Below are 27192 nucleotides of genomic sequence, written 5' to 3' on the forward strand. Positions count from 1 at the left end.
CATAAGTATACATATACAGGTATATATACCCCAGGTATGTAGTACATACATACATACATCTACATATATATGTGTGTGTATGTATATACACACAATTTTGGTATTACAAGAGGCAGTATGTGATAATGAATAGAATGCTAAATTAGAGTTAGAAAGAGGTTTAAATCTTGCTTCTGACAGTTACCATATATATATAAAAGCAAGTCACTTAAGCTCTGGGATTCTTGAACTAGTAACTCTAAGACTTACCTACTAAGCTTCCGATGAGAGAGATACCATACCCTGGAATCAACTGATCAATAAGAATTTATTATGTATGCAAAGATGAAAAAAAGGAATAGTCCCTGCCCTTGAGGAATTTAGATTACTGAGTGGAGAAGGCAAAGGGTGGGTGGGTGGAAGGAATAATGATTTATATGTGTGGCTTAATTATTTTTATTATTTTATACTCATAACAAAAAAAATTATAGTAAAGAAATTTCAAATCTATAATGTCTATAAACTATTCTCATGAGAGCACAACTGATTTTTTGGGGGGAAAGAACCAGCATGATGAAATACCATTATAGCAAAAAGCTAGGTATAACAAAAGATATCCAAGTAAATGACCTAATCATTTTAAGTAATAATCAATAAACCCAATTCTACAAAGCCACACAATAATGTATATAGTCTCTAGGGTTTCTAGAATGAGATATGACCAGCATTTAAAGGATCTTTTAAGTACAACCAGCAAAATACCTTTTTTATTAAAGATTACCTTCACCTTTAGTTATAAAGGACAGAAGGTATTATTTAGAATAAATTCCACTTACCATAAATTCCTGTGGAAATGCAGGGGAATGCCTGTGGATTAAGAAAAAAAGTGAATGTTAAAAGAATACAACTTTGTACAAAACCATATATTTGAGAAGTCTTAGAACAGTACTTGAAGTATGATAGGTAAGTTATAAATGCTTATTATCATTATTAATGTTATTAATATTACCACTACTACTTGACAATAGGAGATGGTGTATTCAGATAAACTAGATTTGAGGTGATCTATCAATAGGATATTTTGGTTAACAAAGATCTCTATTTAATCAGAAAAGAACTTTGGAAGCCACTAAGAATAAACTTAAACTAATAAGAATTATTAAATTATATTTAAATTTAAATAATATAAATTAAACAAAATAAAAAATCTTGCAGGTGTTAAATAATAGTGTATAATTAGCAATTTGTTAGTTATATACCTAATGTGGAAATATTAACAACTCACCAATGAAGAAGCTAACCAGGAAACTCTTTTGCTACTTGAGTTCATTGAAACAAAACAATTGTTCCTCTTATAGAGCAATCTCTATAATAAAGACTCCTCTAAGAAATGGGCTATGGTTTCATTGCAAGAGAGAGAGAGCAGAATTGTTCTGTTCCTTACAAGGTGTCTCCAGAGGGGAAGGGGCAGAAAAAAAGTACAACAGACAAGAGGAAGATTAGGGTGCACTTTAGGCACTAGAGGAAGGAGCCAAATTCTCACTCCTATCATATACCAGTGCAGCAGAGCAGTTAGAATGCTCAACTTGCAATCAAGAAGGACTGAGAGTAGCAGTATGACCCTGGACAAGCAAATCATTTAACTTCTGTGAGGCTCAGTGAATATGAGGATGATAATATCTCTAGTATCTAACTACCTCACAGGGTCATTGTTGTGAGGTTCAAATGCATATTTCATAATTTTTACAATGCTTCATAAGAATTAATTATTATTATTAGGCCAAAATTTCCCCAACTGGGCAAAACATGGTGATGGTGTCTAGATCTTCACAGTAGACTTGTCTTAGAGTTAGAAGCCTTTCGAATCAAGTAGAAGACAAACACAAAGAAAAGGTCTGACTCCTACCTTGAGAAGAACAGCTGTTAGAGAGATAAAACTAAGAAAAGCAGTTAAGTGAATTCATTAGATGGGCTGCTCCCTATAGCACAGACGGAAACTTCAGCAATGAGGAAGACCTTGGAGGAAAACAGCTCAGAGTTTGGAGTGAGCTGTTAACAGCTACCAGAACCTTTCAGGATTAAGGGAAGAGTAAGCGGAAGCTAGGGGTCCTGAATTAAGACAAGTAGCAAGTTGGTAATATGAGGATGGGGAAGGCAGTGTTTTGAAGTAGAAGTGGGAGAGAAAATAAAAGTTTGTTAATCAAAACAATATCCTTAAAAGGGTCATGCAGCCAGAAGCTAGGAGTGACAGAATTTACAGGCTATGTGACCCTGGGCAAGTCATTAACCTTTCTTTGCCTCAGTTTCCTCAACTGTAAAATGAGACTAACTGCACTTATCTCTCAGGTGTGAGGATCAAATCAGATAGTATTTGGAAAACACACTTAGCACAGTGCCTGGCACACAGTAGGTGTTTATATGTATGTATTTATATACACATATGTATGTATATATACATATATACACATATACACAGTTTATATATACACACACATGTATATATGTGTATATGTGTTTATATGTATATATACATACATATGTGTATATAAATACATACATATAAACATACATATATATATATATATATATAATTTCCTTCCCCTTCTTCCTGCCTTCCCTTCACAGTTTCTAACAAAAGGAAATAATATTATCAGTTCTAGAACATGCATAAACTAAAAAGAACTAGCAAAAGTCTAATATGGTTATAAGAAGGTTAATGGGGCACCTCAAAATGATGAAAAAGTGATTTTTCTTTACAGCTTTGATTTGGATTGACACTATATCTTTTTTTTTTCCTGAGAAGCCAGAGTCAAAGGAAAAGTGCTAGTTGGGCTTATGTCTTAGCTCAGTTAGTTAATACACCTGTATTACCTTGAACAAGTTATTTAATTTCTCTGAACCTCTATTTTTTTACCTGTGCAATGAGAATGATGAACTAGATGACTTCTAAAGTCCTTTTCATTTCTAAGGCAAAGGTTCTATGACTCCAAATGGTTTAATATTTATAATAATGATTTAAGAATGTATTTATTTCATGTTTTAAAAAGGAAGTAAAAGTTACTCCACTGAATGGGATTTCAGCCATAGGTGCCCAACGTGACCTTTATAAAGGCCCAAAATATCTAAGGAAGAAGTGTCACCACCCAGCGACACTTATCTAGAACTTCAGACACAAGGTTCATGGGTCATAACAAGGATTTGAGGGATGTTCTTGGCAGATTCAACACACTTCATGACAATTGTCATGGGGCACACAGAAAATAAAATGACAATGTTTCTGGCCTTGAGGTACTTAAAATTTTGTTGGGGAGACAATACAAAGATGCATGAAACAATAAACACAAGACAGCACAATGAGAATTACACTGAATAATTCATCCTCTGAATAACACAAGCACTAATTATCATAGGTTAGGAAACTAGGGGTTTGTCATTATGTAGGCCTCAATATAAAAGATATGAAAGGGAAACCATGGAAGGGAAGGAAGGAAGGAAGAAAAAAGGCATTTATTAAGCACCTACTATGTTCCAAGTACTGTACTAAACTCTTTGCAAATACTATCTCATTTGGTCCTCACCACAACCTTATAAGGTAAATGCTGTTATTCTCCCCATTTTACAGTTGAACAAACTGAAACAGACCAATATTAAGTGACCTGCCCAGGATCACATAGCTAGTAAGTTTAGATTTGAGCTCAGGTTAACAAAAGACAATAAACTGGATGATTTTCAAATTGTAGTTCACAGAATCTATCACCAATCAAACCCAAATCACCATCCAATTTTCTCTAAAGGAGAGAGAACTTATTGGGCTATTTCCATTATTCCCCTACAGATTTCTGATGGGTATTGTAACAAGCCTGTGAGTAGTAGCATTGTCACTTCTCTAAAGGAAATACAATATAAGAAAGTGCTTTGAGAGAGTATAAAATTGTTAATAATAATTTGATACTTCATTGATCTATGGTTTCATCATTCTAATTTCAGATTGCAACCTAACTCCGCCTAATCATCTTGTTCAATTTCTGTCAATGCCCTACCATAAAGCAACCATGGACAGTCCACTTAATGTGCTGGGAGAATTCCTTAAGCTCTCTGGAAACTGTGTGAATTTCCAGGTATCTTTTCAGCGATCTATTAGTTATCATCACTAATACCATATTCCTGACTCATATTTTTGTTATAATAAATTTCTCTGATTAGATCTTTGATACTGTTTGACATTTAAATATTTGGTCAGGAGTTGAAAAGTATTATATATATATATATATATATATATGTGCATGTCTTTTTAAGAACACAAACAGTTAAGCAAACAGCAAAGGAGACAGAGAAGGAGTGGTCAGATAGTTAGGAAAACCAGGAGGGAGAGTGGTATCCCAAAAACCTAGAGAGAAGATTGTATCAAGGAGGAGAGAATGATCAGCAGTGTCAAAGGCTGCAGAGAGCTCAAGGAGAATGAGGGTTGAAAAAAGGCTATTAGATTTGGCAACTAAGGGATCATTAGTAACTTTGGATAGAATAATTTTGGTGGAATTTGTTGGAATCTGGTCAGAAACTAGATGATAAAGGGTTAAGAGATTGAGAGAAAAGAAAATGGTAGTACCTATTGTACACCTCCTTTTTGTGTAGTTGAGTTTCCAAGGGCTAGTGGTATCAAAGACAGAACTTGAACCTAGATCTTGCTGTCTCTAAACCCAACATACTATCAACTATGCCATACTTTTTTTTTCAAAATACACACATATATAAACACACACATATATTTATGTATGTATCATATAGTGAAAACTCAATTGTAACATATTTTTTAGACAGTTGCTTAGGGCACTCAAAAACAAACTGATTTACCAATAGTCACAAAGCTAGTGTGTGTCAGAGACCAAACCGGAACCCAAGCCTTCCTGATGCCAACAACAGCCCTCTTTCTCCAACAGCACAGTCTCTCATATATCCACAACATTATTCCCTCCCTTTACCCTTGCTGCTCTCTGGTACAGGTTCAAGGGAAGGAGGAGTGAGCCCAGAGAGAGTGACACATATTAGTTACCATAGTTATTTTTTTTTTGAACACCACAAACTAAGGCTCTTATCCTTTGAAGTTTTTACAGTATTCACAGATGAGATGACAGCTTGAATGATTAACGCCATCTTTTGGTGGACTCAGATCCCAGCCTTGTCTTCAAATCAATCAGGAGCCCCAGTGCCTGTGCCAAGGTATAGTGATTGCCATGTTTGTGCTCACAAGGATAATAATACCACCTGAATCGGATATGCTTTATAGGATTGCTATTTTGAATGTAAGAGCTAATAGTAGTGTCACTGAGGATAACTATGGTAACATCACTTCACTAAATCATTATAGAAGGATGATAAGAAAATAAAATATGATGAATGAAAGTTTCTTTTAAAGTTCATTTATATAGTGTATGTAAAGTAACTTTTAAAATAAAATCTTTGTTAAAGATGTTTTTATTTTCCCCTTCGTAGAACAGATTCACTGAATGACGGAATTCCAGAACTGAAAAGAACCTCAACAGCTCTGTAGTTATAACACCAGAAAAGGAATCCACTTGACCATTATACCTGACAAATGCTCCTCCAGCCTAGGTTGCCCACCTCCAGGCATAAGGACTCCACTCCCTCACAGTATAACCCATTGAACTTTTGGATAGTTCTAATCTTACATTAAGACTAAATCTGCCTATTTGCAAACGCTATCCTCTACTCCTAATCATGCTTTATGGGACCAGTCAGAACCTTCCCACTTCATAGGGTCTAAGAATACAATCACAGTCCTTAATTTTCAGTCAGTTCTTATAATTTGGCCTCGTGGGGCAAAAATGATCATTTAACTTGGTGTTACTAATATAGGACTTTTCCTTTAGTGTAATAATGGAATAAGCATCTTATCAAAAAAAGAACTATGCCTTAGAAAAAACTTCCTTCACCTTATATTGTGGGTTCAAGCATCTACTTCCAAGTACACATTTTCTAAAGCTTGCTCTCATGCCTCTTACTCTTTCAGTCTTTTTCTTCATCCCTTGCTTCAGTTTTTCAAGAGAATAAAGATAAATTGAAGTTCGCTCAGATTTCTTGTCCTGAAACTAACCTTCACTGTCACCCAACGCTGACTGTCGTTCATAAAATATATTTCAAACTCTAGCTTTCAACTTACTGTTTATTCTTTGCAAAAGGAAGATAATTCTTCCTCTCCTGCTGTGAATTTGTAAACTCAAGTAAACCCCTGTATTTTAATTAGCTTGAAAATTACTATTATATTGTCAATATTTGAGTCACTTAGGAAGCCTAGCACATTGAAAAGAGCAGTAGACTCAGAGTGTAGACCAGACTTCTAATTCTACTTCTACACTTCATAGGGTGACTTCATTTAAATTAGTCTCTAAATCAGTTTCCTCCTTTGTGAAATGGCATGAGGGTGGGGATTGCTTTAAAAAAGAAAAGAAAAGAAAAGATTTTTGTAAGCCATTGTAACATAGAACTTTGTAAAAATGATGCTTCTTTATTTAATTGTAACACCCTAAATTTGGTAGTATGGACTCTGTATTTGATTATAAACTATGTTGTATAATCTTTTCCCAAGACTGGAACTTTAATCACTTGCCTCCTAGGGTAGGCATTTGACATAAGGATTTATTTTTTCCCATTCATCCACAGTCCTTCTTATCTTAGGTTCATTAATTTTGTCTTTTCAAAAGCTTTTGAGTTTCAAGTAACCAAAATTACCCATTTTATCTTTTCTAATTTCCTGTACCTCTTATTTGGTTCAGAATACACTTCTTACCCATAGCTGGGAGATATATATGATCTATTTCTCTTCTAATTTTTTATAGTATGTTTTTTTAATAATAAGGTCATGTATCTGTTGAGAAGGCAGATAGATACACAGTGAATAAAGTGCAGGATCTGGAATCAGAAAGACTCCTTTTCCCAAGTTCAGATCTGGCCTCATGCACCTACTCGATATGCAAATCACTTAACCCTGATTACCTCAATTTCCTCATTTATAAAATGAGCCAGAGAAGGAAATGGCAAACCACTACAGTATCTTTGTCAAGAAAACCCCAAATGGGTCATGAAGAGTTAGACATAACTGAAAAAAAAAAGACAGAAATGAAAGTGAGTGAATGATTCATTTATTGTAGAATATGGTGTAAGATGTTGGTCTAAACCTAACTAGTGGGGAACTGCTTTCTAGCTATCACAGGTTTCTTTTTTTTTCTCAAAAAGGAGGTTTTTTTTATTGAAGCAGAAAGGTTGGAGAGGATGCAGAAAAATCTGGACACTAATTCATTGTTGGTGGAATTATGAACTGATCCAACCATTTTGGAGAGTACTCTGGAATCATGCCCAAAGAGTTATTAAACTGTGTATACCCTTTGATCCAGCAATACCACTTCTAGATCTATTTCAAAGTTGATTAGGAAAAAAAGAGAAAGAACCCATATATTCTAAAATATTTATAACAGTTTTCTTGTGATGTCAAAGAACTAGAAATTGTGGGGAAGCCTATCAATAGGGAATGTCTGAACAAGTTGTGCTATATGGTAGTGATGGAATACTACTGTGCTATAATAAATAATGAGCTCGATGATCTTAGAAAACCATGAATAGATTTACATGAAATAATAAAGAGGAACATGAACAGAACCAAGAGAATGTTGTATGCAGTAACAGCAATATTATTTTAAGAACAACTTTGAGGAAAATGTTGGATGTTGGAAGGGATGTGGGAAAACTGGGACAAAAATGCATTGTTGGTGTTATGAACTGATCCAACCATTTTGTAGAACAATTTGGAACTATGCCCACAGGGCTATAAAACTCTGCATACCTTTTGATCCAGCAATACCACTGCTAGGTCTGTATCCCAAAGACATGCAAAAAAAAAAAGGAAAAAAGACCTATTCATACAAAAATATTTAGAGCAGCTTTTGTGGCAGCTAAGAATTGGAAATGAAAGGGAAGTGCATAAATCGGGTAATGACTAAACAAGCTGTGGTATATGATTGTAATAAAATATTATTGTGCTATAAGAAATAACAAGCAGGATGATTTCAAAAAACCTGAAAAAACTTACATGAACTGATGTATAGTGAAGAACCAGGAGAATGCTGTACACAGTAACAGCAATATTATTTGATGAAGAACTGTGAATGACTTGGCTATTCTTAGTAATACAATGATCTAAGACAATCCCAAGGGACTAATAATGAAGCATTTTCCTCCAGAGAAAGAACTGATATTGTTGGAATACAGACTGAAGCATGTTATTTTTCACTTTCTTTCATTTATTTTTCTTTTATTTGAGTCTACTTATACAAAATGACTAGTATAGAAATGTTTTACACAATTGCACGTGTGTAACCTATATTTGATTGCTTATTATCTCAGGGAGGGAGGAATGGAGCAAGGAAAGGAAGGATATAATTTGGAACTCAAAACTTGAAATAAATTTTTTTTTAAAGCAAGATCTAGAAGATGTTGCAACAAAAAAGTAAACGGTTTGCAAAATGTCTTACCAATGTAATGCGCAGGTGAAAAATTCAATCTAGCAAGAATAAAAACCAAACATTCCTAAAAAAAAAACTTTGAGCAAATGAGTCATTTTGACTGTTATAAATACCCCAAATACCCAAATTAACTATGAAAGACACGTACGAAGATGCTATCTGCATCCAGAGAAAGAATTGAAAAATAGACGTGTGTATAGAATGATTTTACACACATGCGCACACACACACACGTATCTAATGGTAGCCATCACTAGGGTGGGGGGAAGGAAGAATAAAAGGGAAAAATAAATTTATATATTTAAAGGGAATAGCAAGTTGTGCATAATAGATTTGCAGTTTCATGTGCAATCATCTTTTTTAAAATTATGCTGTTACAGAAATGTTCATTTTATTCCATAAATTAAAAATAAAATAAATAAAAATTTTAAAAGGAGGTTTTTTTTCCTTCCTGAGGTAATTGATTTTCTACATTATTAAACACTGAATTACTGAATTCTTTTGTTTCTGATTCTCTCTTGTCTAGTCTGTGAGGGAAGCATTTGAAAAGGATAATTCAGAACTAAATTGCTTACCAAGTCACTGAAGAGCTATGAAAGATTTGAGACTATAGACTATTGGCCAAACACACTGTAATACATTTTCTGGAGTACTAAATGCCAAAAGTAGGGAAAGAGTGTAAGTGTGGGGCTAGAAAGTCAATCTATTCATTGCATCCCATTTAAAGTAAATGAATAATGCTATACCCTAATGCTGTTACCAGGTGATACCATGTCTCAATCAACCAAGCAATCAATCAATCATAGAATTTAGAGCAAACATGAAAAAGTCCTTGATCAACTGGATTGACCTTGTACCAGAAGAGCGTTCAGATTTGTTGGCATTAGTAAATCCCTGTGGAGCCTCTGGAAAACCTGGGAACTAGTTCAGAAGCTGACAAATTTGAACAATCAAAAAGACTGAAACAATCCAGCTACACTCCTGAGAAGGAATTGATTGGGAAAGAGAATGACAGACACGGTTTTGGTCTGGTCGCCTCATCCTCTACCTCTTAACTGTAGGAGGTCCTTATAAAACTTCCCATCTTTTTTTTTTTTGGTGAGGCAATTAAGGTTAAGTAACTTGCCAGGGTCACACAGATAGTAAGTATCATGTGTCTGAGACTGGATTTGAACTCCGGTCCTTCTGACTCCAAGACCAGAGCTCTATCCACTGCGCCACCTAGCAGCCCCTAACTTCCCATCTTCTGAGTGACCTTCTAACAGTGTCTCTAGAAAAGTGAATGGTGGTGTCTTCATCAGGATCCAAAGACAGACTAGCTGTAGAATAAGGTTCTACAAGGAGCAGAAAAAACAAAACACTCTACCATAACCAAGAGGAACATCTGAGAGAATTCAGCAAAATAATTTTCATCATCTGTAAACCACTCCCCCTTTTCCATGTTCTTTAAAGTTGACCCAACTTTCCCCTGAGCTTGTGGGACAATGTGAAATTAATTTTTTTGGGGGGGTGGCATGCTTTTGCTCTTACTATATCACCTTAGTAAATATCCCTTACTAATATCTAATTAAGTCAGATTGACTGACAATAAAGGCAGGAAACACTGATGGGGGCTTGTGAGATAATAAATATATGGTATATAATATGTAATTAATATAACATAGAGAATGTGGCTACTCCATCCTCTCAAAGCTTGAGAGTTTGCTCTAAGTGTTAAAGCAGTAGATGATAGCCAGTAGGTAGGTAGGTAGGTAGATAGATAGATAGATAGATAGATAGATAGATAGATAGATAGATGATAGATAGATAGATAGATAGATAGATAGATAGATAGATAGATAGATAGATAGATGATAGATGATAGATAGATGATAGATAGATAGATAGATGATAGATAGATAGATAGATAGATAGATAGATAGATAGATAGATAGATAGATAGATAGATAGATAGATAGATGATAGATGATAGATAGATGATAGATAGATAGATAGATGATAGATAGATAGATAGATAGATAGATAGATAGATAGATGATAGATAGACAGATAGATAGACAGCTCTGACATTGCTCTGAAGTGCTGGGAGAGTGGTTATATAGATATAGATATAAATATAAATATGTGTTTATATATGCCTGTTGTATATATGTGTGTATACATAAATGTGTATATGTATGTGTGTGTCTAAAACCACTTTCCCAACACCTGAGAGTAACTTCTAAAGCCTGAGAGGATGGAGTAGCCATACTCTAGAATCTCTATTTATCAGTATATTTAGAGGTGGGAATGGTCACCTCAGAGAATGAGCTACAATGGGGAAACTAGCATATAAAACATTCCTTAGATTTTCTTCACTCTCTGAAGAAATAGAACATGGGACTATAGAGAGTAGTCCTCGATGTGTCAAAGTGAAGGTACTAAAGATAAAGATCTGTAACCTAGAAGGGCTGTTTATATGAATTCAATTCTTAACTAAGCCGCTACTATCTACTATACTCAAAGTACTGTGCTAGACATGGGGTTTGGAATATAAAGACAAACAAAACAGTCTCTGTGCCCAAAGATCTTATACCTTAGGTCAAGTGAGGAAGAAGGTGAGATGAGAGAAACCACAGAATCACATTTTGATAAAGATGATCTTAGTTTTCCCATGATCTACTCATAAGACTGGATAACATAGTTTCCCATTATCTAGACACTGACCAACTACTAGATATATTTCTTCCAGCCCTTCTTTTCAGAGGAGACAGACAATCTTGTGTAAGATCTAAGGGGGAAAAATTTATAGTGTTATAATTTTAGATGAAATGCCTTGTCTTCTATAATTTCTGCCTTATAAACATATGTAGAGAAGTCTCCTGTACTCTCAATAATGAAAGAATAAGCAATAGATAAATGAATGAAAAAGTAAATAAAGGTCAGACAAAAAGCATATTTAAGAGGCAGCTAGGTGGTGCAGTGGATAGAGCACCGGCCCTGAAGTCAGGATGGACCCAAGTTCAAATGCGGCCTCAGACCAAACACTTGATACTTAATAGTTGTGTGACCCTGGGCAAGTCACTTAACCCCAATTACCTTAAAAAAGAAAGGAAACACATGCAACATAAAGTTGCTTCAGCCAATATCATTTTCTAGTATCATGACAAATATATTGTAACCAAATTCCACATTTAAGTCTCAAAATTCTGTTACAGTATTTTCTGGACAATAATACATTTATAATAGTGTGTCTGTGGAGGTAATTGCCCCCAATAATGTTACTTCACCTAAAATTTGGCTGTCCCAGAATCATTTAAGGTGTTAGGTTGAATAGTTGCAGGAAATTATGGGGTTTTCCTCACTTGAAATCTATAAGTGAAGACTGGAATACCACCTACTATTGGTATTTAGGGGATTGTCAGTAAGGCCTAGGTTGAACCATACAATCTCAGAAGGCTCTATCAGGTATAAGATTTCGAAATTTTATGAGTCTTCACATCTGTTCTGAATTCTAGTACATATTTGTCTGTCATATTCCAAATGTACACATCCCAAGTCCAAATAAAATGCTCTAGAGAAAAATGAATTCAATGAAAACTTGAAGTAGATGGTATTAAAATATTCACTAGATTAGTTGGAACATGTAATGCAAGTTTACATAATAGCTAATATAATTAAGAAGAAATGTCTGGTGTCTCTCCCACCCTCTTTCACCTTTAGAAATGACTGTAGTAAAGCCCATTTATCACCATCTGCCTTCATGTTTATAACTATTCAGTATCATGTATTATAAAACAAAATATTACGCAGCCATGAAGTGGCAGTACTATTCCCAATTTTATATTTTCCAAAAAGGCAGCTGGATTATCTCCACTGTAAATATATTAGTTTGCAATATGTTACAAATAGCAAAGGGAAGAATTTGCCTTTTATTTGAAAATGCTAATATTACTGGTAGGAATGTTTTACTGTACACTGTGCATGTATGAAAATGAGAATAAGTCATTATAAACTTGCTGAGCCCTAAAAGCATGCTTAAAAAATGTGCATTCTGCTTCTAAGAATTGAGATTTGTTCAAAGTTCTTCTTAAAGACATGAAAGGAAGAAAACAGGAAACACAGCTAGAAATCATGGACCCAGACCCATACCAGATCAGTAGCATAAATTGCATGCCTTCCCAAAAATAAAGTTATGCAACAATAGGCCAAAAATATCTCTTCATGTTCCTTCCAGGCCGAGTTACTCATTATCTAACTGGGACTTAGTATGTACATATGCATGTATGTTTGTATGCATGTGTGTATGTATGTATATGTGTATGTATATGCCCACATAAAACATATACATACAGATACACACGTATACATATATTTGTATATATGCATACACATACGCATATACACATGTGTATATATTGCATATTGTAAGGTTAATATAGAGAAGGCATGTTTTTCAGGGAGCTCAGACTCTGTTTTTTTTTAACCATTTAAACAGTTTTGTGCTAGTATCTTGCCTTCTTATTAAATTTTGTTTTTTAGGATCATTCATAAGATAAATAGTGATGTGTTTGAACAGATATAGATTTGAATTCCACTTCTGGTATTTTTCTCCTACTTGAACCTCAGTTTCCTCATATGCAAAAGGGGTCAAATAATACTTGTTTTAACCTACTTGACACATTTGTTGTGATATTCTAATGAGATATTGTATTTAAAGCAATTTGTAAACTTCAAAGTGCTATATGAATGGTCTTTATTATTTCCTAAGTAGAAAATTAAAGGCAGAAAGATGAGAAAAAATGTAGAAATAGGTAAAACAGATGTTTCAACATACAGATCTAATTACTGGAAAAGAATAGATTTAGATTATTAATTTGAGAAGAGTCAAGAAGTGTGATAAATGGGGAAAGGAGATCCTAGGGATAGTGCCACCAATCTAAGACATAGTTTCCTGTGGTCTCCAAAAGAGCATTTGAACCTGGAACTGGTGATTTTGAATTTGGAGAAAACATTTCTGCAGCAACATATTGTTGTCTTGAAGCCTATGAAGGCTGTTACTGGAAAAATGATGACTAGTTTTACTTGACCCCAGAGCACAGAGCTAGGGATAAGGAGTGGAAAACGTAAGGAGGCAGATTTAGACTTGGCATAAGGAACAATATCCTTATAATTGGACTTGTGGGATAACACGGAAGGTCATAGGTTCTCATCTCATCTGACATCTTCAAACAAAGTCTGGATTTTGCAAAACATTTTCAAGGATGTGGTAAAGCAGCAATTATCTTTCATTTCTGATTCCCATTCTGTTGGTTGCACTATGTCCACCATCATTTGGCTGCCACAGAATCCTAGGACTTGAGAGTTGCAAGGGACCTCTTTGCTCATCTAATTCACCCCACACTTGAAAGCTATTCTACAGCATGCTTACTAAGGGATCATATAGCTTTTGCTTGAAGATCTTGAAGGACAGGAAACTCATCACTCCTCCAAGCAGCCCACCCAGACACTAGTTGCCAAGACCAGATGGTGCATAGAGTTTTACTTCCAACTTGGAAGCAACTGTCAAGTTTTGGTTTTGTTTTTGTTTTTCCCAAAGAAGACAAGGAAGATAGTATATTAAGAAGCAGTTCTCTGCCATGACACTAGACAAGTGTAGAATAGATTAAAGCCACTTATTCCCATTGTAATGCTCTTTCCAGCAGGGTGTATTGGGCTTACTTTTTTTTCTGAATGTATTAATCTGCCATAGAATCACATCATTAAAGAGAGCAGATTGTTAGTTTACCAACACATATGTGAGTTTAATGCATGCGGATTTTTTGACACCTCAAGTCCCTTAAAATTCAATATGTTAATCTTCACATAAGTTGCACAGTTTCATCTCAGCCCTACCATCATTTTCAAATTCTGGCCTTAAGTTAAATGAATAAAGAGATATGAGTTTACATATGGATACATCCATTGCTTAAGCCAATTTTATATGCAAGCACCTGCCTCCAATTCACATTAATAAGAGTTAGGTGAGAACATGGGGAGCCAATATCTCAATATGCACAGAAGTGAAATGCCTGACTTTAGGATGGGGATTTTTAACCAAACAAGCTGGGATTATGCTGTTTGAATCAATATGCAAAGGCAAGAAATTCAGCTTTACTTAGTTATACAAAAAGCCATTACTCAAGCGTAATGCTCAGTTTACATTTAACAAGGGAATTAATTAGGGGATAATGACTAGGAAAGGGGTGTCTAAAGAGGGCACCCAGTAAGAATGCCTAAAAGAAAAAAATGTACAGTAGAAATTATTTTGGTCATCATTTTTAGACTTAAGAATTATATCTTGGCATTGGAAAACAAACAACATTGTGCTTTTTATTTGCTCCTTCACAGTGAAGGATTCTATCAATCCTGTCCATTATAGAAATGAGCAAGGAGCAGTAGACAGGATTTTGCAAAAACTCTGGCTCAGGTTACGTAAGCTACTTGCGCCAATCATCAAATTTCTGTCTCACTTTGGATCATTACAGCAACTACAAAAAAATCAAGCTGAAACATTGAGACTAGGAGACAGATGTGCTGTCTAGTCACCCTAAGGTGGTGCAAGTACCGTCTGTAGCCATCGACTAGATGAGTTGTGTGGTCTCTAATCACTCTCTCATAGGGAGATCAACTCATAAAACAGGCAGACAACATCTTGCAAAATATGACACAGCTGTTATTTACTGCTCAGGAGAGCCTATAGCTAAGACAGCAGAGAGGCCAAATTTCCTTTTGCTCTCAGGGAGGAAATCGAGTCTCTTTGCCAGCCTGAAGTTCTGGCAGAGCAGTTAATAGGGGACTCATCCTGTGGATAGGTGAAGGTTACCACACTTACATTGTGGGCAAAGGTTTCAGTATCCAAAGTCTGGGTGCTTCGGCTAGAATGAGAGCTTTGCTTTCAGTGAAAATTTAATTTCCAAAGCAAGAAAAAGTAATTTTGATCATAATTGCATTTTTTCATCTTAATTAAGGAAAGGGAAAATAAAAGCCATCCACTGGCACAAGGTAGTTATGTCTTACGGTGGAAAAAGATTTTTAATAGACAAGAATTTTATTCTGTTTAAACTTTTAAAATGATTCTTTTGCTTCTCACCTTTTGGGGGGATTAGATTTCTTTGTATCTCTCTGGCAGCATATTTTCAATCCACCCCAGAAGACTATCTTTAAGGTGATGAGAATTTCTTTACTCATGAGTCTTTGAGGCCCCCTTCCAACATGGAAAACAATGGTTTTAATTGATACAGGATATTATTTTAGGATATTAATGAAAGTTTGGGCATATATTAAACTAATATATAACGAATATAATATAATAAACTAATTTGTCATAGGTCATTAACAACTTTCAGATGTTTAACATTTGCTCAGAGTGCTCTACATGATGCCTATCTTCCCCAAACTCACTTTTACCATATTATTCCCTACCCTCAACCTACAATAAAAACTCTTCTGGCTGACTTTCAAGGTCTTGCACTTGTCCCTCCTGTCTAAAATTATTTATCACTACTCTCTACTATACACACTCCCCATTCCATAAGATCAGTCTCCTCACTGAGGGCCTCCAAAGACATACTCATTGCTATCTACATGGTTTACTTGGTTTTACTCTTTCTTTGAATGCTCCTCCCACGAAGTTATCCAAATATTCCTCTTCCATCAAATCACAGCTCAAGTTCCATCTACTGGGAGAAGCCTTCTCTAGCAGGGATAGCTCAAACTTGATTTTTCCTTTCCATGAACTCTTGGATTTAAAGTCCTTCCCAACCTTCCTCCAGCCCACTTTCCTAGCTTCATTATATATTATTTCCCTTTTTATACTCTATGATTCAGATAAGTTAACTTTTTCTGCTATTCTTCACATATGAAAATCCATCTCCTATATTCATGTGTTTGCTCTGGCATCCTCCATGCCTTGGATGCAATCTTTCCTTACTTTCATGTCTTATAATCCCTTGTTTCCTTCAGGGTTCACTCAAGCATCCCATTCTACATGAAGTCTTTTCTGAGCTCCCCAGCTACCAGTGTCTTCCCTCTCAAAAGTATCTTGAATTCATTTTGCATGTATTCTCTGTGTGAATGTATACATATAAACATGCATACATATGTATACTTATGTGTGTACATAGTTATGCACATGTACATGTAATGTACCTATACACTTATATTGTTTTCTCAAATAGAATAGAGGGAAGAGAATGTTTCATTTTTGTATTTATGTCCTCAGCACCTAGCACAGTATCTGACATATAATGTGCACTTAATAAGTCTTTCTGGATTGATTGATTTGTGGTCAGAAAGAAACTATTTATTCTCTATTTGTTACATCTGACAATACTAGAAAGTTCATTAAAGCCATTATCATGACTTATATTAAGAGTATTACCATGTCTTGTAACTCAAAATTACAAGTACATTGTAGGTGCTCAGCATATACTCATTGATTGATTGAGACTGAGGATCAAGAGATCTGAGTCCATCACCTGATTCTGATATTAACTACCTGATCATCAACAAATCACTTAGAAGTCTAAGCTTCCATTTCCTTCTCTTCTGTAAAATAAGGATAGTTGTTTTTTGTATAAACTATCTCACAGGGTTGTTACAAAGAAAGTGTTTTGCAAATCTCCACGGATTATAAAAATGAGGGCTATTATTGTTTTAATTGCATCATTTAACCCACTCATCCAACTTGGTAGCTTCTCAAGCATCAAGATATACAATAGGTTTTTTTTATAGCTCTCCTTGAAGTATTATCTTTGACCCTATTCAATGACACTTTAGTTATTGTGTGTGGACACTTGCTATCATTTCCAGAATTCTGTTTGTTTCTAATTAGCAGTTTCCAACAATAGAAGTTTAGATGGGTTAGAAACATTGCCAAGTGTTTTCTGTTCAAAGAAGGCCTATTTCTTTAAAGCCCATAACCTAGTCAGTAAACAGTATAGGTTTCCCTGATTAATGAATTAATTTAAGAATAAGTTGGACAGGATTGAGCAATTTTGTATTTTACTTTTTTTTGTGGATAGGGGTGAAGAGGGAAGAATATACCAAATAGATTTCTAAGGTAGTATTTCACTAAGAGTAAGTGAAAAAAATTAACACAAATAATCAAGTATTATATTCCATTAAGAACGGCATTGGAGAGGACTTAATGACCAGAGCCAACCCAAGACACCCAGTTATGACAAGTAAATTCAGAGGCCTAGAAGTGCACTTGAAAGAACATCTGGTCCTTCCCACTGCCTTCAGTCAGGCCTGTACCTTAATCACCTGTACTGTCTCCTCTATGCAGTCTTTTAAAGTCCTCCAAAGGAAGCAGCTTCAGACCATTTCTCTATAACTCATTCTAATGTCAAGCAACCCCTGATAGAGTTGGAGAATGTTGACAAGCAGGAACAGCTGTGCATAGGAGACAGCAAGGCTATACATCTGTCCCTATTTGCCACCTGGCCTTAATTAAGATGTGTTGGAGTACACTCCTATTGCTGGTTTTTGTAAAAAAAAAAAAGTGTACTGGTAGAAACCAGCTCTTGGGTATGTTAATCAACCTAATCAGTAAGAGAAATGTAATTGTGGTACAATAGTTCTTGAGTGGAGGAAGTCTCCATATGAGATGTACAAGAGGGGTGAATTGGCATGAAGTTTGGAAAGTAGGAATATAGTGTGACTATAGAAAGAAAGAAAATCATCTTGAAGAAAAACTAGCTTGGAGGCAACGACTCCATGACATTAGAGAAGAAAGATCTTTTCTCCCTTATATTGTGATTTAAAGTTTGGGTTTTTTTTAAGATTTCTATAGAAATGGAGAATTGACATAATTTTCTATCCTTTAGGGATACACAAAGTGGAGTTGTCATGAAATTGTAGATCCTAGTCAATAACATTGGGAAACCTGACAAGGGAAAATCGGCAAGAGTTTATGAACTTTAAAGAAGTACTGTCTATTCATTCTGCTTTGTCTAGTGTAGTCACTCAATGCAGAGTGCTGAAGTGGGTGGAATTTAGATGCCAAAAAGAATTTCATTATTTCTATGAAGAAATGTCATGACATTTTCTATCCTGCAATGAATGCACAAGTTTGCAAGATTATGTTGATGTGATGATGACACTATTATCACATCCTGTAAATCAAACTGCATAAGAAAAATGCAAAACCTTCATCTAGATGAAAGAAAATGAAGATACTTAGTTAATAATGGTTCTCTACCACATTAAAAAAAATCTATTGCAGATTTACTCTATTTTACATTTTCTGAAGTAAGGGAAATTTTTGGAGGAGGAGATACAACACAGATACAGCAATCTTGGGTATATTTTATTAAGGGGATTGAAAAAAACATTTACCTGTGTTTTCTATGAGGTATAATGCATGGGACCATTTACCTAGATAACAGATTCAGTAATAGCATGGAGGTGGAGTTATATTTGGGTCTTAATTACACAGGTCTGAACTCTTGTCCACTGGCAGAGAAAATCATTATACATAATGATTCCTAAGTATCCCAGAAGGGTGGAACAATCAGGAGGCAATCTCACTTGTGCCATTCTAATCTCTAGCTTTAAACAGCTTGAAAATTTGGCCTGATGTAGCCCTCTAATTTAAACGATGCAATGCAGGGTACAAAACCACCAGCAGTTAATTTAAGTATAGACTAAAGCTGTGTCTACACACATTCAAGGGAAGTTAGAGAACTGAAACAATTATATGGATAAATCAATGGGAAAGGATGCTTGCATTAATCATTGAGATATTTTAGGCAAAATGGTACTTTGGCCAGTTCTGGGCAAATACAGCTCTTGTTCACTCCTACACTCTGCGTATGTGTGCTATATGCCTTAATGGTGAATGAAAGGGAAGAGACAAATTTAAATATTTAATTTTTTTCCAAAATATGAAAGCAAAGAGTGCCATGAAAATTTTAATAATAAATACAGATTGAGGGAAATGGAAGGAACCCAACATCACCTTTACTAAAGTTAGATGGTTTGGGTCTTATCTTAATTTCTCTATAGGGTGGTTTAGTGGTAACAGAGGCAGACATTCAGTTGGTTGAAGGGAATAAACAAAAGTATTAAAGTTATGCCCAAATAATATGTGCTGGGTGCTCTTCCCTCAGAATTTCATTCTTATTTTAGATTTTTTTTAAAAAAAATAGTGCATGTACAGAATTGAATCTCCTTGAACTTGTTTAACATTTACTCATTTGATCCTCATTTGTCTCATTAGCATGAACAAAATTATGGGAGTTTTGAAAATCCAACTGCCTAACAGCAACTATTATTATTTACAGCTCTTTTCCCAACAGCAGTTCCACCTTTTAGAGAAATAATGAGAAACTAATTACCATCGATTTAGCACCTGAACTTCTAGGGCAGGCTTCAGTTGTCACCCCCTTGACAGTGGGCATTAGGAACAATGGAAATGGCAGCAAGCAATGTGCCAGGATGCTCTCAGAACCACCAAGAAGCCCCAGGTGTGTCAGCAAGATCAAGTGCATCCATCCTGACAGCCTGTGCTGAGATAGTTCCAACAGTTCCCCCAGCCTAGGACTGAGAGCTATTTCAGAGCAAGAAGTCCTCTATTGTCCTTCCTTGTGCTTTCAGAGATTGGACTCTATCTGTGTCTCTGTGTGTGTGTGTGTGTCTCTCTCTCTTTGTCTCTCTGTCTGTCTGTCTGTCTCTGTCTGTCTCTCTGTCTCTTGATCTCTGTCTCTCTGTCTCCCTCCTTCCTTCCCTCCTTTCTCAGTGTGTGTGTGTGTGTGTGTGTGTGTGTGTGTGTGTGTGTGTGTGTGTGTGTGTGTGTGTGTGTGTGTGTTTAGTGCTTATGCATGGTGGGGACAGTGTATTTGCTGGGAAGTATGAACTTTGATGACTGGAGAAGGTAATTTCCCCAAGAAAAACAAATTTTACTTCCAATATTTTGTGTTTCTTTCCAATTTTAACTATATTGAATATAAAAAAAAAATGGAGAGCTCTTCTTGGAGCTAGAAATTTACATATGGCTTTAGGAATGGAAGGAAACCCATTGCTATCATTAGGAGTGGGGATGAGTCTTGTATTGTTCTTAAAGGCATTTTTACATCAGATTTCTACTATAAAGAGATATGTTTCAGACAATGTGATTTCACTGTGACATGTTCAAATCCTGCCATGGCAGGGTTCTCTTGTAATATTAGGAACCAATGAGAAAGCAGAAAACCATTAAAATTTCATTTTGTTAGAAGTACAGAAAAGGGATTTTTAGTGTATGCAAACTTGACAATCATTTACTAAGGATAATATTTCAGGAAATTATTTTGGTAATGAACTAATACAGAAAATTAAAGCAAAAACTTTATGCCATTAGAGAGGGACAATGTGGTCATTTAAATACATCAAGCATTGACTTCAAACTACCAGTGCAGTCTACTTCTGTTGCCTCATTATAGTCTGGATATAATCCTAGGATGCTGAAGCTTATGCTAGTAGAATGCCAACTTTGGCAGATCATAGAAAAGTGAAAAGTATTGTGTGTGGACCCAGTGACAGACAGTATTTCTAATATTTAAAGGACACTCTGGCTGGAGTTGGAGATCATTATCACCAGGACCACCATAGGGTGAACACTATTTAACCATAGTACTTTCTCAAGGAACCTTTCTGAATTGTAAAGAGGTTTCATTCTGTGCATGTGAAAAGAGTTTCCATTCCAGTGAAATCATAGGTACTTAGAGTATGAAGTGCTGACCACATGAGAAATTTTTTAATTTAATTAATCTAACTCTGCCTGGAAAGACATCACACCAAAGTTAACTGTAAATTTCAGGCTTTGGGGTTTTCAAAAGCTGTTGTTGACCATGTCAATGACAGTGTCAGGAAAAATTTCCATCACTTGTTCCTGCTGAAATAAAATGTTGATTTACTCCTGAAATTCATCAGGATGAAGCATCTGATGTTCACAAGCATGATAACCTACTATCTTAGTCCAAAATAACTAATTAAATTATCTTTGTAAGCTAAATGTATTGGACTGAAAGGATGAACTAAAGAATGAAAACATCAGAGCTTTTTGGATATGCTGAAAAAGGTTTAATGAACTGATCCCATTCAAATTTAAATATTTTGACCTTATCTACCACGGATGTTTAATGGTGACATTATGAAATAGAACTACATGGTAGAAATCACTTAGCAGAAGGGAGACCAATTCATTTCACATATACTTTTAAAATGATCACTGAACCAGGAAACCACAGTGTTTTCTCTCATTTGCTTCAGACTTTCACATCCATATCACTGATAATTCTTTCCTTCTTAGTCAGTCAACAAGCATTTATTATGTGATTAATACATGCCAGTCACTGTGCTAAACACAGATGAAAAAGGCAGACACTCAATCCCTGCCCTCAGGGAGTTAACATTCTAACGCAGGAGGCAAGATGCAAATGACTGTACCAAAAAAGTATATATGTATGTATGTATGTATGTATGTATGTATGTATGTATGTATACACATACATATAGACATACAAATACATGCATGTATATATATGTATATATAGTGCATGTATGTGTTTGGAGAGAGAGAGAGAGAGAGAGAGAGAGAGAGAGAGAGAGAGAGTAAGTGAAGGGGCTCAGCTGCTACAACACCCTACTTACAAGAAGGCAGAGAACCTGCTTCTGGAGAGACATGATGATATGTAGTGGAAATAGCCTGAAGAAATTTGGTACACATAGACTTTCTGTAACTAGTTCCATTCTGCTAATTATATGGTAAAGAGGAGTCTCTCTGATTGGCTGCCATAAATTGGAAGTATTAAAGAATCTTTAGTCCACCATAATCACTGCTTTAAGTTTGACTTCTTCCTGCCTGGTGTCATTCTGATGAAAGAAGAGAGGAAATGCTATAAGGAGAGAGGTGTCAGTTCCTCCCAATTTGAGGATGACATAGGATCAGACATATGGGCCTCAGTTCTTTGTCTATGTGGTTTTTTTTAATATGAAGGAAATTGCAGATTACTATGAACTCATGAATTTCAAAAGGTCAGGAGACTGAGCAACTAAAAGGATCAAGATTTGAGTCTATGCCAGGGTTTGCAGTCAGTCAGTCCAGCTTTGAGACTTAAAGGAGCATCCTTTGAGCCCAGTGGTAGATGAGACAAGGACTCATCCAATAGTGACACAACATTTGGACTTGAATTAGTGGGATCTATGCTATGTAGAAACTTAGCTAAGTATGAGCCTACTCTCCCTAGGGCTTGGATGATAAAGAGGAAAATATGTCCTCAAAGTGTTGGGGGTGAAATGCTTGTACTTCTGTCTTTGCTGTATCTTTGAAGTAAATATCCCTTTGTGAAGGGTAATTGGTGCTGATTGGTTAATTGGAACTGAGTTGTGAATCACTGGAAGCTAACAGTGAAGGGAAAACAATTGAAAAGGAACTCATTCCTCAGGGTTACTCCTAAATCCTGAAGGGATGACGTTGGTGGCCTAGTCCAGGGAGAGATAATCTAGCGTAATCTCTACAAGTTTAAGTTTAAGGTCATTTCATAATAATAGTACTGGGGGAAAGGGTGAGGGCTAGAAAGCCATTACCAAAAGACTGAGTTGAAGCTTGACCTGATTCATTAAAGAAGCCAAGGAAGCCAAGGGGCAGAGATGAAAAGGGAGAGCATTAAGGGGGAATCTTACAGCATGGCCAATGAAAAGGCCACATCATAATAGCTGGGAGATGACTTGCCATGTTTGAGAAAAAGCAAGAAGACCAGTGTATGTGGAATGTAGAGTACATGGAAGAGAGTAAAGAGTAAGAAGACTGGAAAGGTAGGAAGGGGTCAGGGTGTGACGGTCTTTAAATACCATACAAAGGAATTTGATCTTAGAAGTCATAGAGATCCATTAGGATTATGATGCTGGGACCTGGAGTCAGGAAGAGCTGAGTTTAAATTGGGCCTCAGACACTTACTACCTATGGGATATGGGGTACATCACTTAACTTGTCTGCCTCAGTTTACTCATCTATAAAATAGGAATAATAATATCACCTAAGTCCAGGGCTATTTTGAAGCTAAAATGAAATAATATTTACAAAGTGCTTTACAAAACTTAAAGCACTATATAAATACCAGTTCTACTATTTTATCATCATCATCATCATCATCATCATCATCATCATCATCATCATCATCATCATCATAGTGGAATGACATAGTCTGATTTGCACTTGAATAAAAGTGCTTTGGCAGCTGATTGAAGAAGGGTTTCCACTAGGGTCTCAAGTCAGATGTACCAAATTGAAGTCTATTGCAATAGTCAAGGAAAAAAGTAATGGGCACTCAAGTTGGGGTGGTAGCTGTGGGACTGCAGAGAAGGGGACATATATGAGAGGTATTGTGGATGTAAAAATAGCAGGGCTTGACAACAGATTGTATATTTGGGGTTAGCGAAAGTGAGGTGTTGAAAATCACAGCAATGTTATCAGACTAGGTGACTGGGAGGATGCTGGTGCCCTTGATTGTAACAGAAAAGTTGGGAAGAAGGGAGGATTTAGGGAGAAGGTTAATGAATCGAAAACTACTCATAATCTAATAATGGCCAGATATATTTATTGATAACAGAGTTCTTTGATTTTGTAACCAGAATTTCAACCCATAAAAGTATTATTATAATAGTAACTGATATCTATTAGGGGCCTTAAGGTTTTCAAAGTGATTTACATTATCTCATTATACCATTATGCATTTTACAGATAAGGAAGGCAAGAAACAGAAAGATTCTGTGACTTGCCCAGGGTCACAGAGCTAATAGTGGGATTCAAGCCTGTCTTCCTGACTCTAGGATGTACATTATATCTCCTATACCTTACTTCCAGTTAAGGAAAATACAAAATTGACCATGTCAGAATCCAGCATGTTTTGATTAGGGAGACAAGTTGTTCAAATGTCTGATTTTTTAAAAAAGATTTTTTCCAGAGATAAACAAATTCCTTAAAGTGCTCAATAGATTATTAATTCAAATTAATTGCCAGCCCTTATTTGAATCCCCCACTTTATGTGATCTTATAAAACTCAATTTAAATCAGTTTGAAAAAGAACCTTTTTATGAAATACTTTTAAATGTATGTAGTTTAGTTGCTGATACTTCAAATAAATAATTAAAATTAAGACAGCCTCAGATTTTTTTTTAAAATCACAATTTCAAAAACATTAGGGTCAAACTATCTTGTTAAAAATTACCCTTTCTATGAAGTTGTACTTAATTACTTCAACCACCCACACACCAGCATAGTAATTAGGCAAGGAAACCATATGCTACTGGCACACACATCCTTTGCCATCAATGCACATGGAAAGCAAATTTGAGATGTAAGTACATTAATTTCTCAAGATGTCTAAACTTCCCACCTCCAGCCTCACACGCAAATACCTCATTGAAAACAACCCCTCAATTCTCTTAGGCAACACATTATCATTAGGGAAGGTTTTATCTAGAGTAAGACCGCTGGAATCTGTTTGAAATGAGAGTCTCACAAAAAAGAGGCTGTGCACTGGCATCTGAGCCAGTGTAATGGACATTAAGAACTACCATAGAGAGATCTCCATGGAAGGCCAAGTGTAATCAACAACTAAGAGCAGTCAGAGTCTATCAGATAGTGGCCTCGTTCCTTTGTGAGTCTTGGGCAAAGCTCAAGGGATGTATTTTTCCCTAAAAAATTGGAGCAGGCTTGTACTCCATATTGAGGCTGCTGGGAGCCAGAACGGTTTTTGGAGGGTTAGTGGACAATGATCCTCTAAAAGCCAGTTAATGCTGAAGCCATTGTTGCTGCTTTCAAGAGATAATGTGTCAGTGTCCACACTTGAAGAGTCAGAAAAACTTAGGTACAAATTCTGCCTCTGACAATATCTGTGTGACCATGGGCACCTCCCAAAATCTCAGTTTCCTCCTTCTAAAAATGGGAATAATAATAACTACAGTACTTACCTTATATAATGGTTGTAAAGAACAAATAAGATCACCCATATAAAGCATTTTGCAAACCTGCAAGTCCTTTCTAAATGTTAATTATTATTATTGTTGCTGTTTTCATCATCAGTATTGTTAATCTCATTCTATTTTGATGGAATTTAGAAAGATGTTGCTGGGACAAGTTGTCATCATTCTATTATTATTTTGCATTCTGCAGACTATTGCACAGGTCAATAAAATAATTGTTTTTTTGTAATTGAACAGAGGTATTGGAATGTACCTTCATCTTTGGTAAGATTCATCTTATATCCTCTCTGGGGTGATACAATACAAAGAATTCTGTTTCTGAGGTTGGAGGATCTGAACTCCAATCTCACCTCTGATGATTGTTATCTATGTGACCTTGGATGATTCATTTAACCTCCCTAATCATCAGCTTTTCTCATCTGTAATATGAGTGGTTTGGATGATAAGGCGTCTGAGACCCCTTCCAGCTCTTTATATCTGATCTTATGAAATCTAGGATCTTAGGACTCCCTGACTCTGATTTTAAGTTTATGAAAGTGGTACAAATGACAGCCTGAAAATACAGCTCATCTGATCTTACCATCATCTCCAAGAGAAGTTGGGGAAAGTCCCAGAAAAAACAGAGAGGAAATATGTTGAGATATAAAACCTTTCTAAGGACTACTCCTCCCCCCAGTAACTGAACCCCTGGGACAAAGAAGTGTGGAAAAGAAACAGTGGGCCCCACCAGTTAGTCACAAGAACCACACAGAAATCTAGGGATCTCAATTCCCACAAGTATTGAGGACAAAGGAATGTCTGAGTGTTCTAAAGAGTACATGGAATGTTACTAATTATGTCAGTGTCAAGTAAGAGCTATGCATGTACAAAATGCCAGTTGATTTTCCTCCTTGAAGATAGAACAGAAGAGTGAGAAAGGTAGCCTAACATATAGAAAAAATGATGAACTTGGAGTCAGAAAGACTTGCGTTCTCATCTTGCCTAACATATTTTTTTGGTGTGATCACAGGCAGATCACTAAAGAACCCTCAATTCTACTTTTCTCTCTGTAAAATGGGTATAATAACACCTACAATACCTATCTACTTTACAGAGTTGTTATAGGGCTCAAATGAGATACTGTACACACATTTCTTTGCAAATTAAAATACATGTAAATACTAGTTATTACAATGGCCTTCTATAGGTTGGAAAGAGAATTGTGTTCCTGTGAAGGGACGGAAGAAGTGCTAAATACGAATAGGGGGAAAAAAACCTGCATTGACCATGGGGAATCCCAACCTGTGTAAGGAGGTAAAGAATTAGGTGTATGTGGCACGGAGGTTGATAATACACTGAATTTCTGAAACAATGTGACAGGGAGAGTGTGAAGAAGGTTCTCCCACACATGAAGGTGCAACATGGATGAAAAACCAGAAAGGAGACTGAGAAGTTGTGTTTAGACAGGGAAGAGAATGAAGACAGCCATCTCATGAAAACTTAGAAAAGAGAAATTCTGTGGGATAAGCAGGCAATCAACCGTGGAGAGGTCAAGAACGGAGAAGACTGAGAAAAGGTCAATTTGGCAATTAAGAGATCACTTGTAACTTTGGATTGGCAAAAAAAAAAAAGCTGCATTTGTTTTTACTCTTTCAAGAAGTAATAACTTTCCACTCTTTTTCAAAAGACAGTCCTCTCCTCCTGACACTTC

General features: G+C 35.9%; 1 protein-coding gene across 6 annotated transcripts in view; it reads right to left on the bottom strand.

The window, feature by feature from the left end:
* The window catches only part of MACROD2 (mono-ADP ribosylhydrolase 2), a 2138630-nt gene that overhangs the window by 759357 nt on the left and 1352081 nt on the right, over positions 1–27192 (bottom strand). For all 6 annotated transcript variants that reach the window (XM_078149709.1, XM_078149711.1, XM_078149710.1 and 3 more), the window contains exon 7: positions 816–846. In XM_078149709.1, coding sequence (XP_078005835.1) covers positions 816–846 — 31 coding nt within the window. The remainder of the gene's footprint in view (positions 1–815; positions 847–27192) is intronic.

The sequence above is a fragment of the Phascolarctos cinereus genome, unplaced genomic scaffold (genome assembly GCF_003287225.1).
Source record: "Phascolarctos cinereus isolate Bilbo 61053 unplaced genomic scaffold, phaCin_HiC Scaffold_2;HRSCAF=192, whole genome shotgun sequence".
In the NCBI taxonomy this organism is placed as follows: Eukaryota; Metazoa; Chordata; class Mammalia; order Diprotodontia; family Phascolarctidae; genus Phascolarctos; species Phascolarctos cinereus.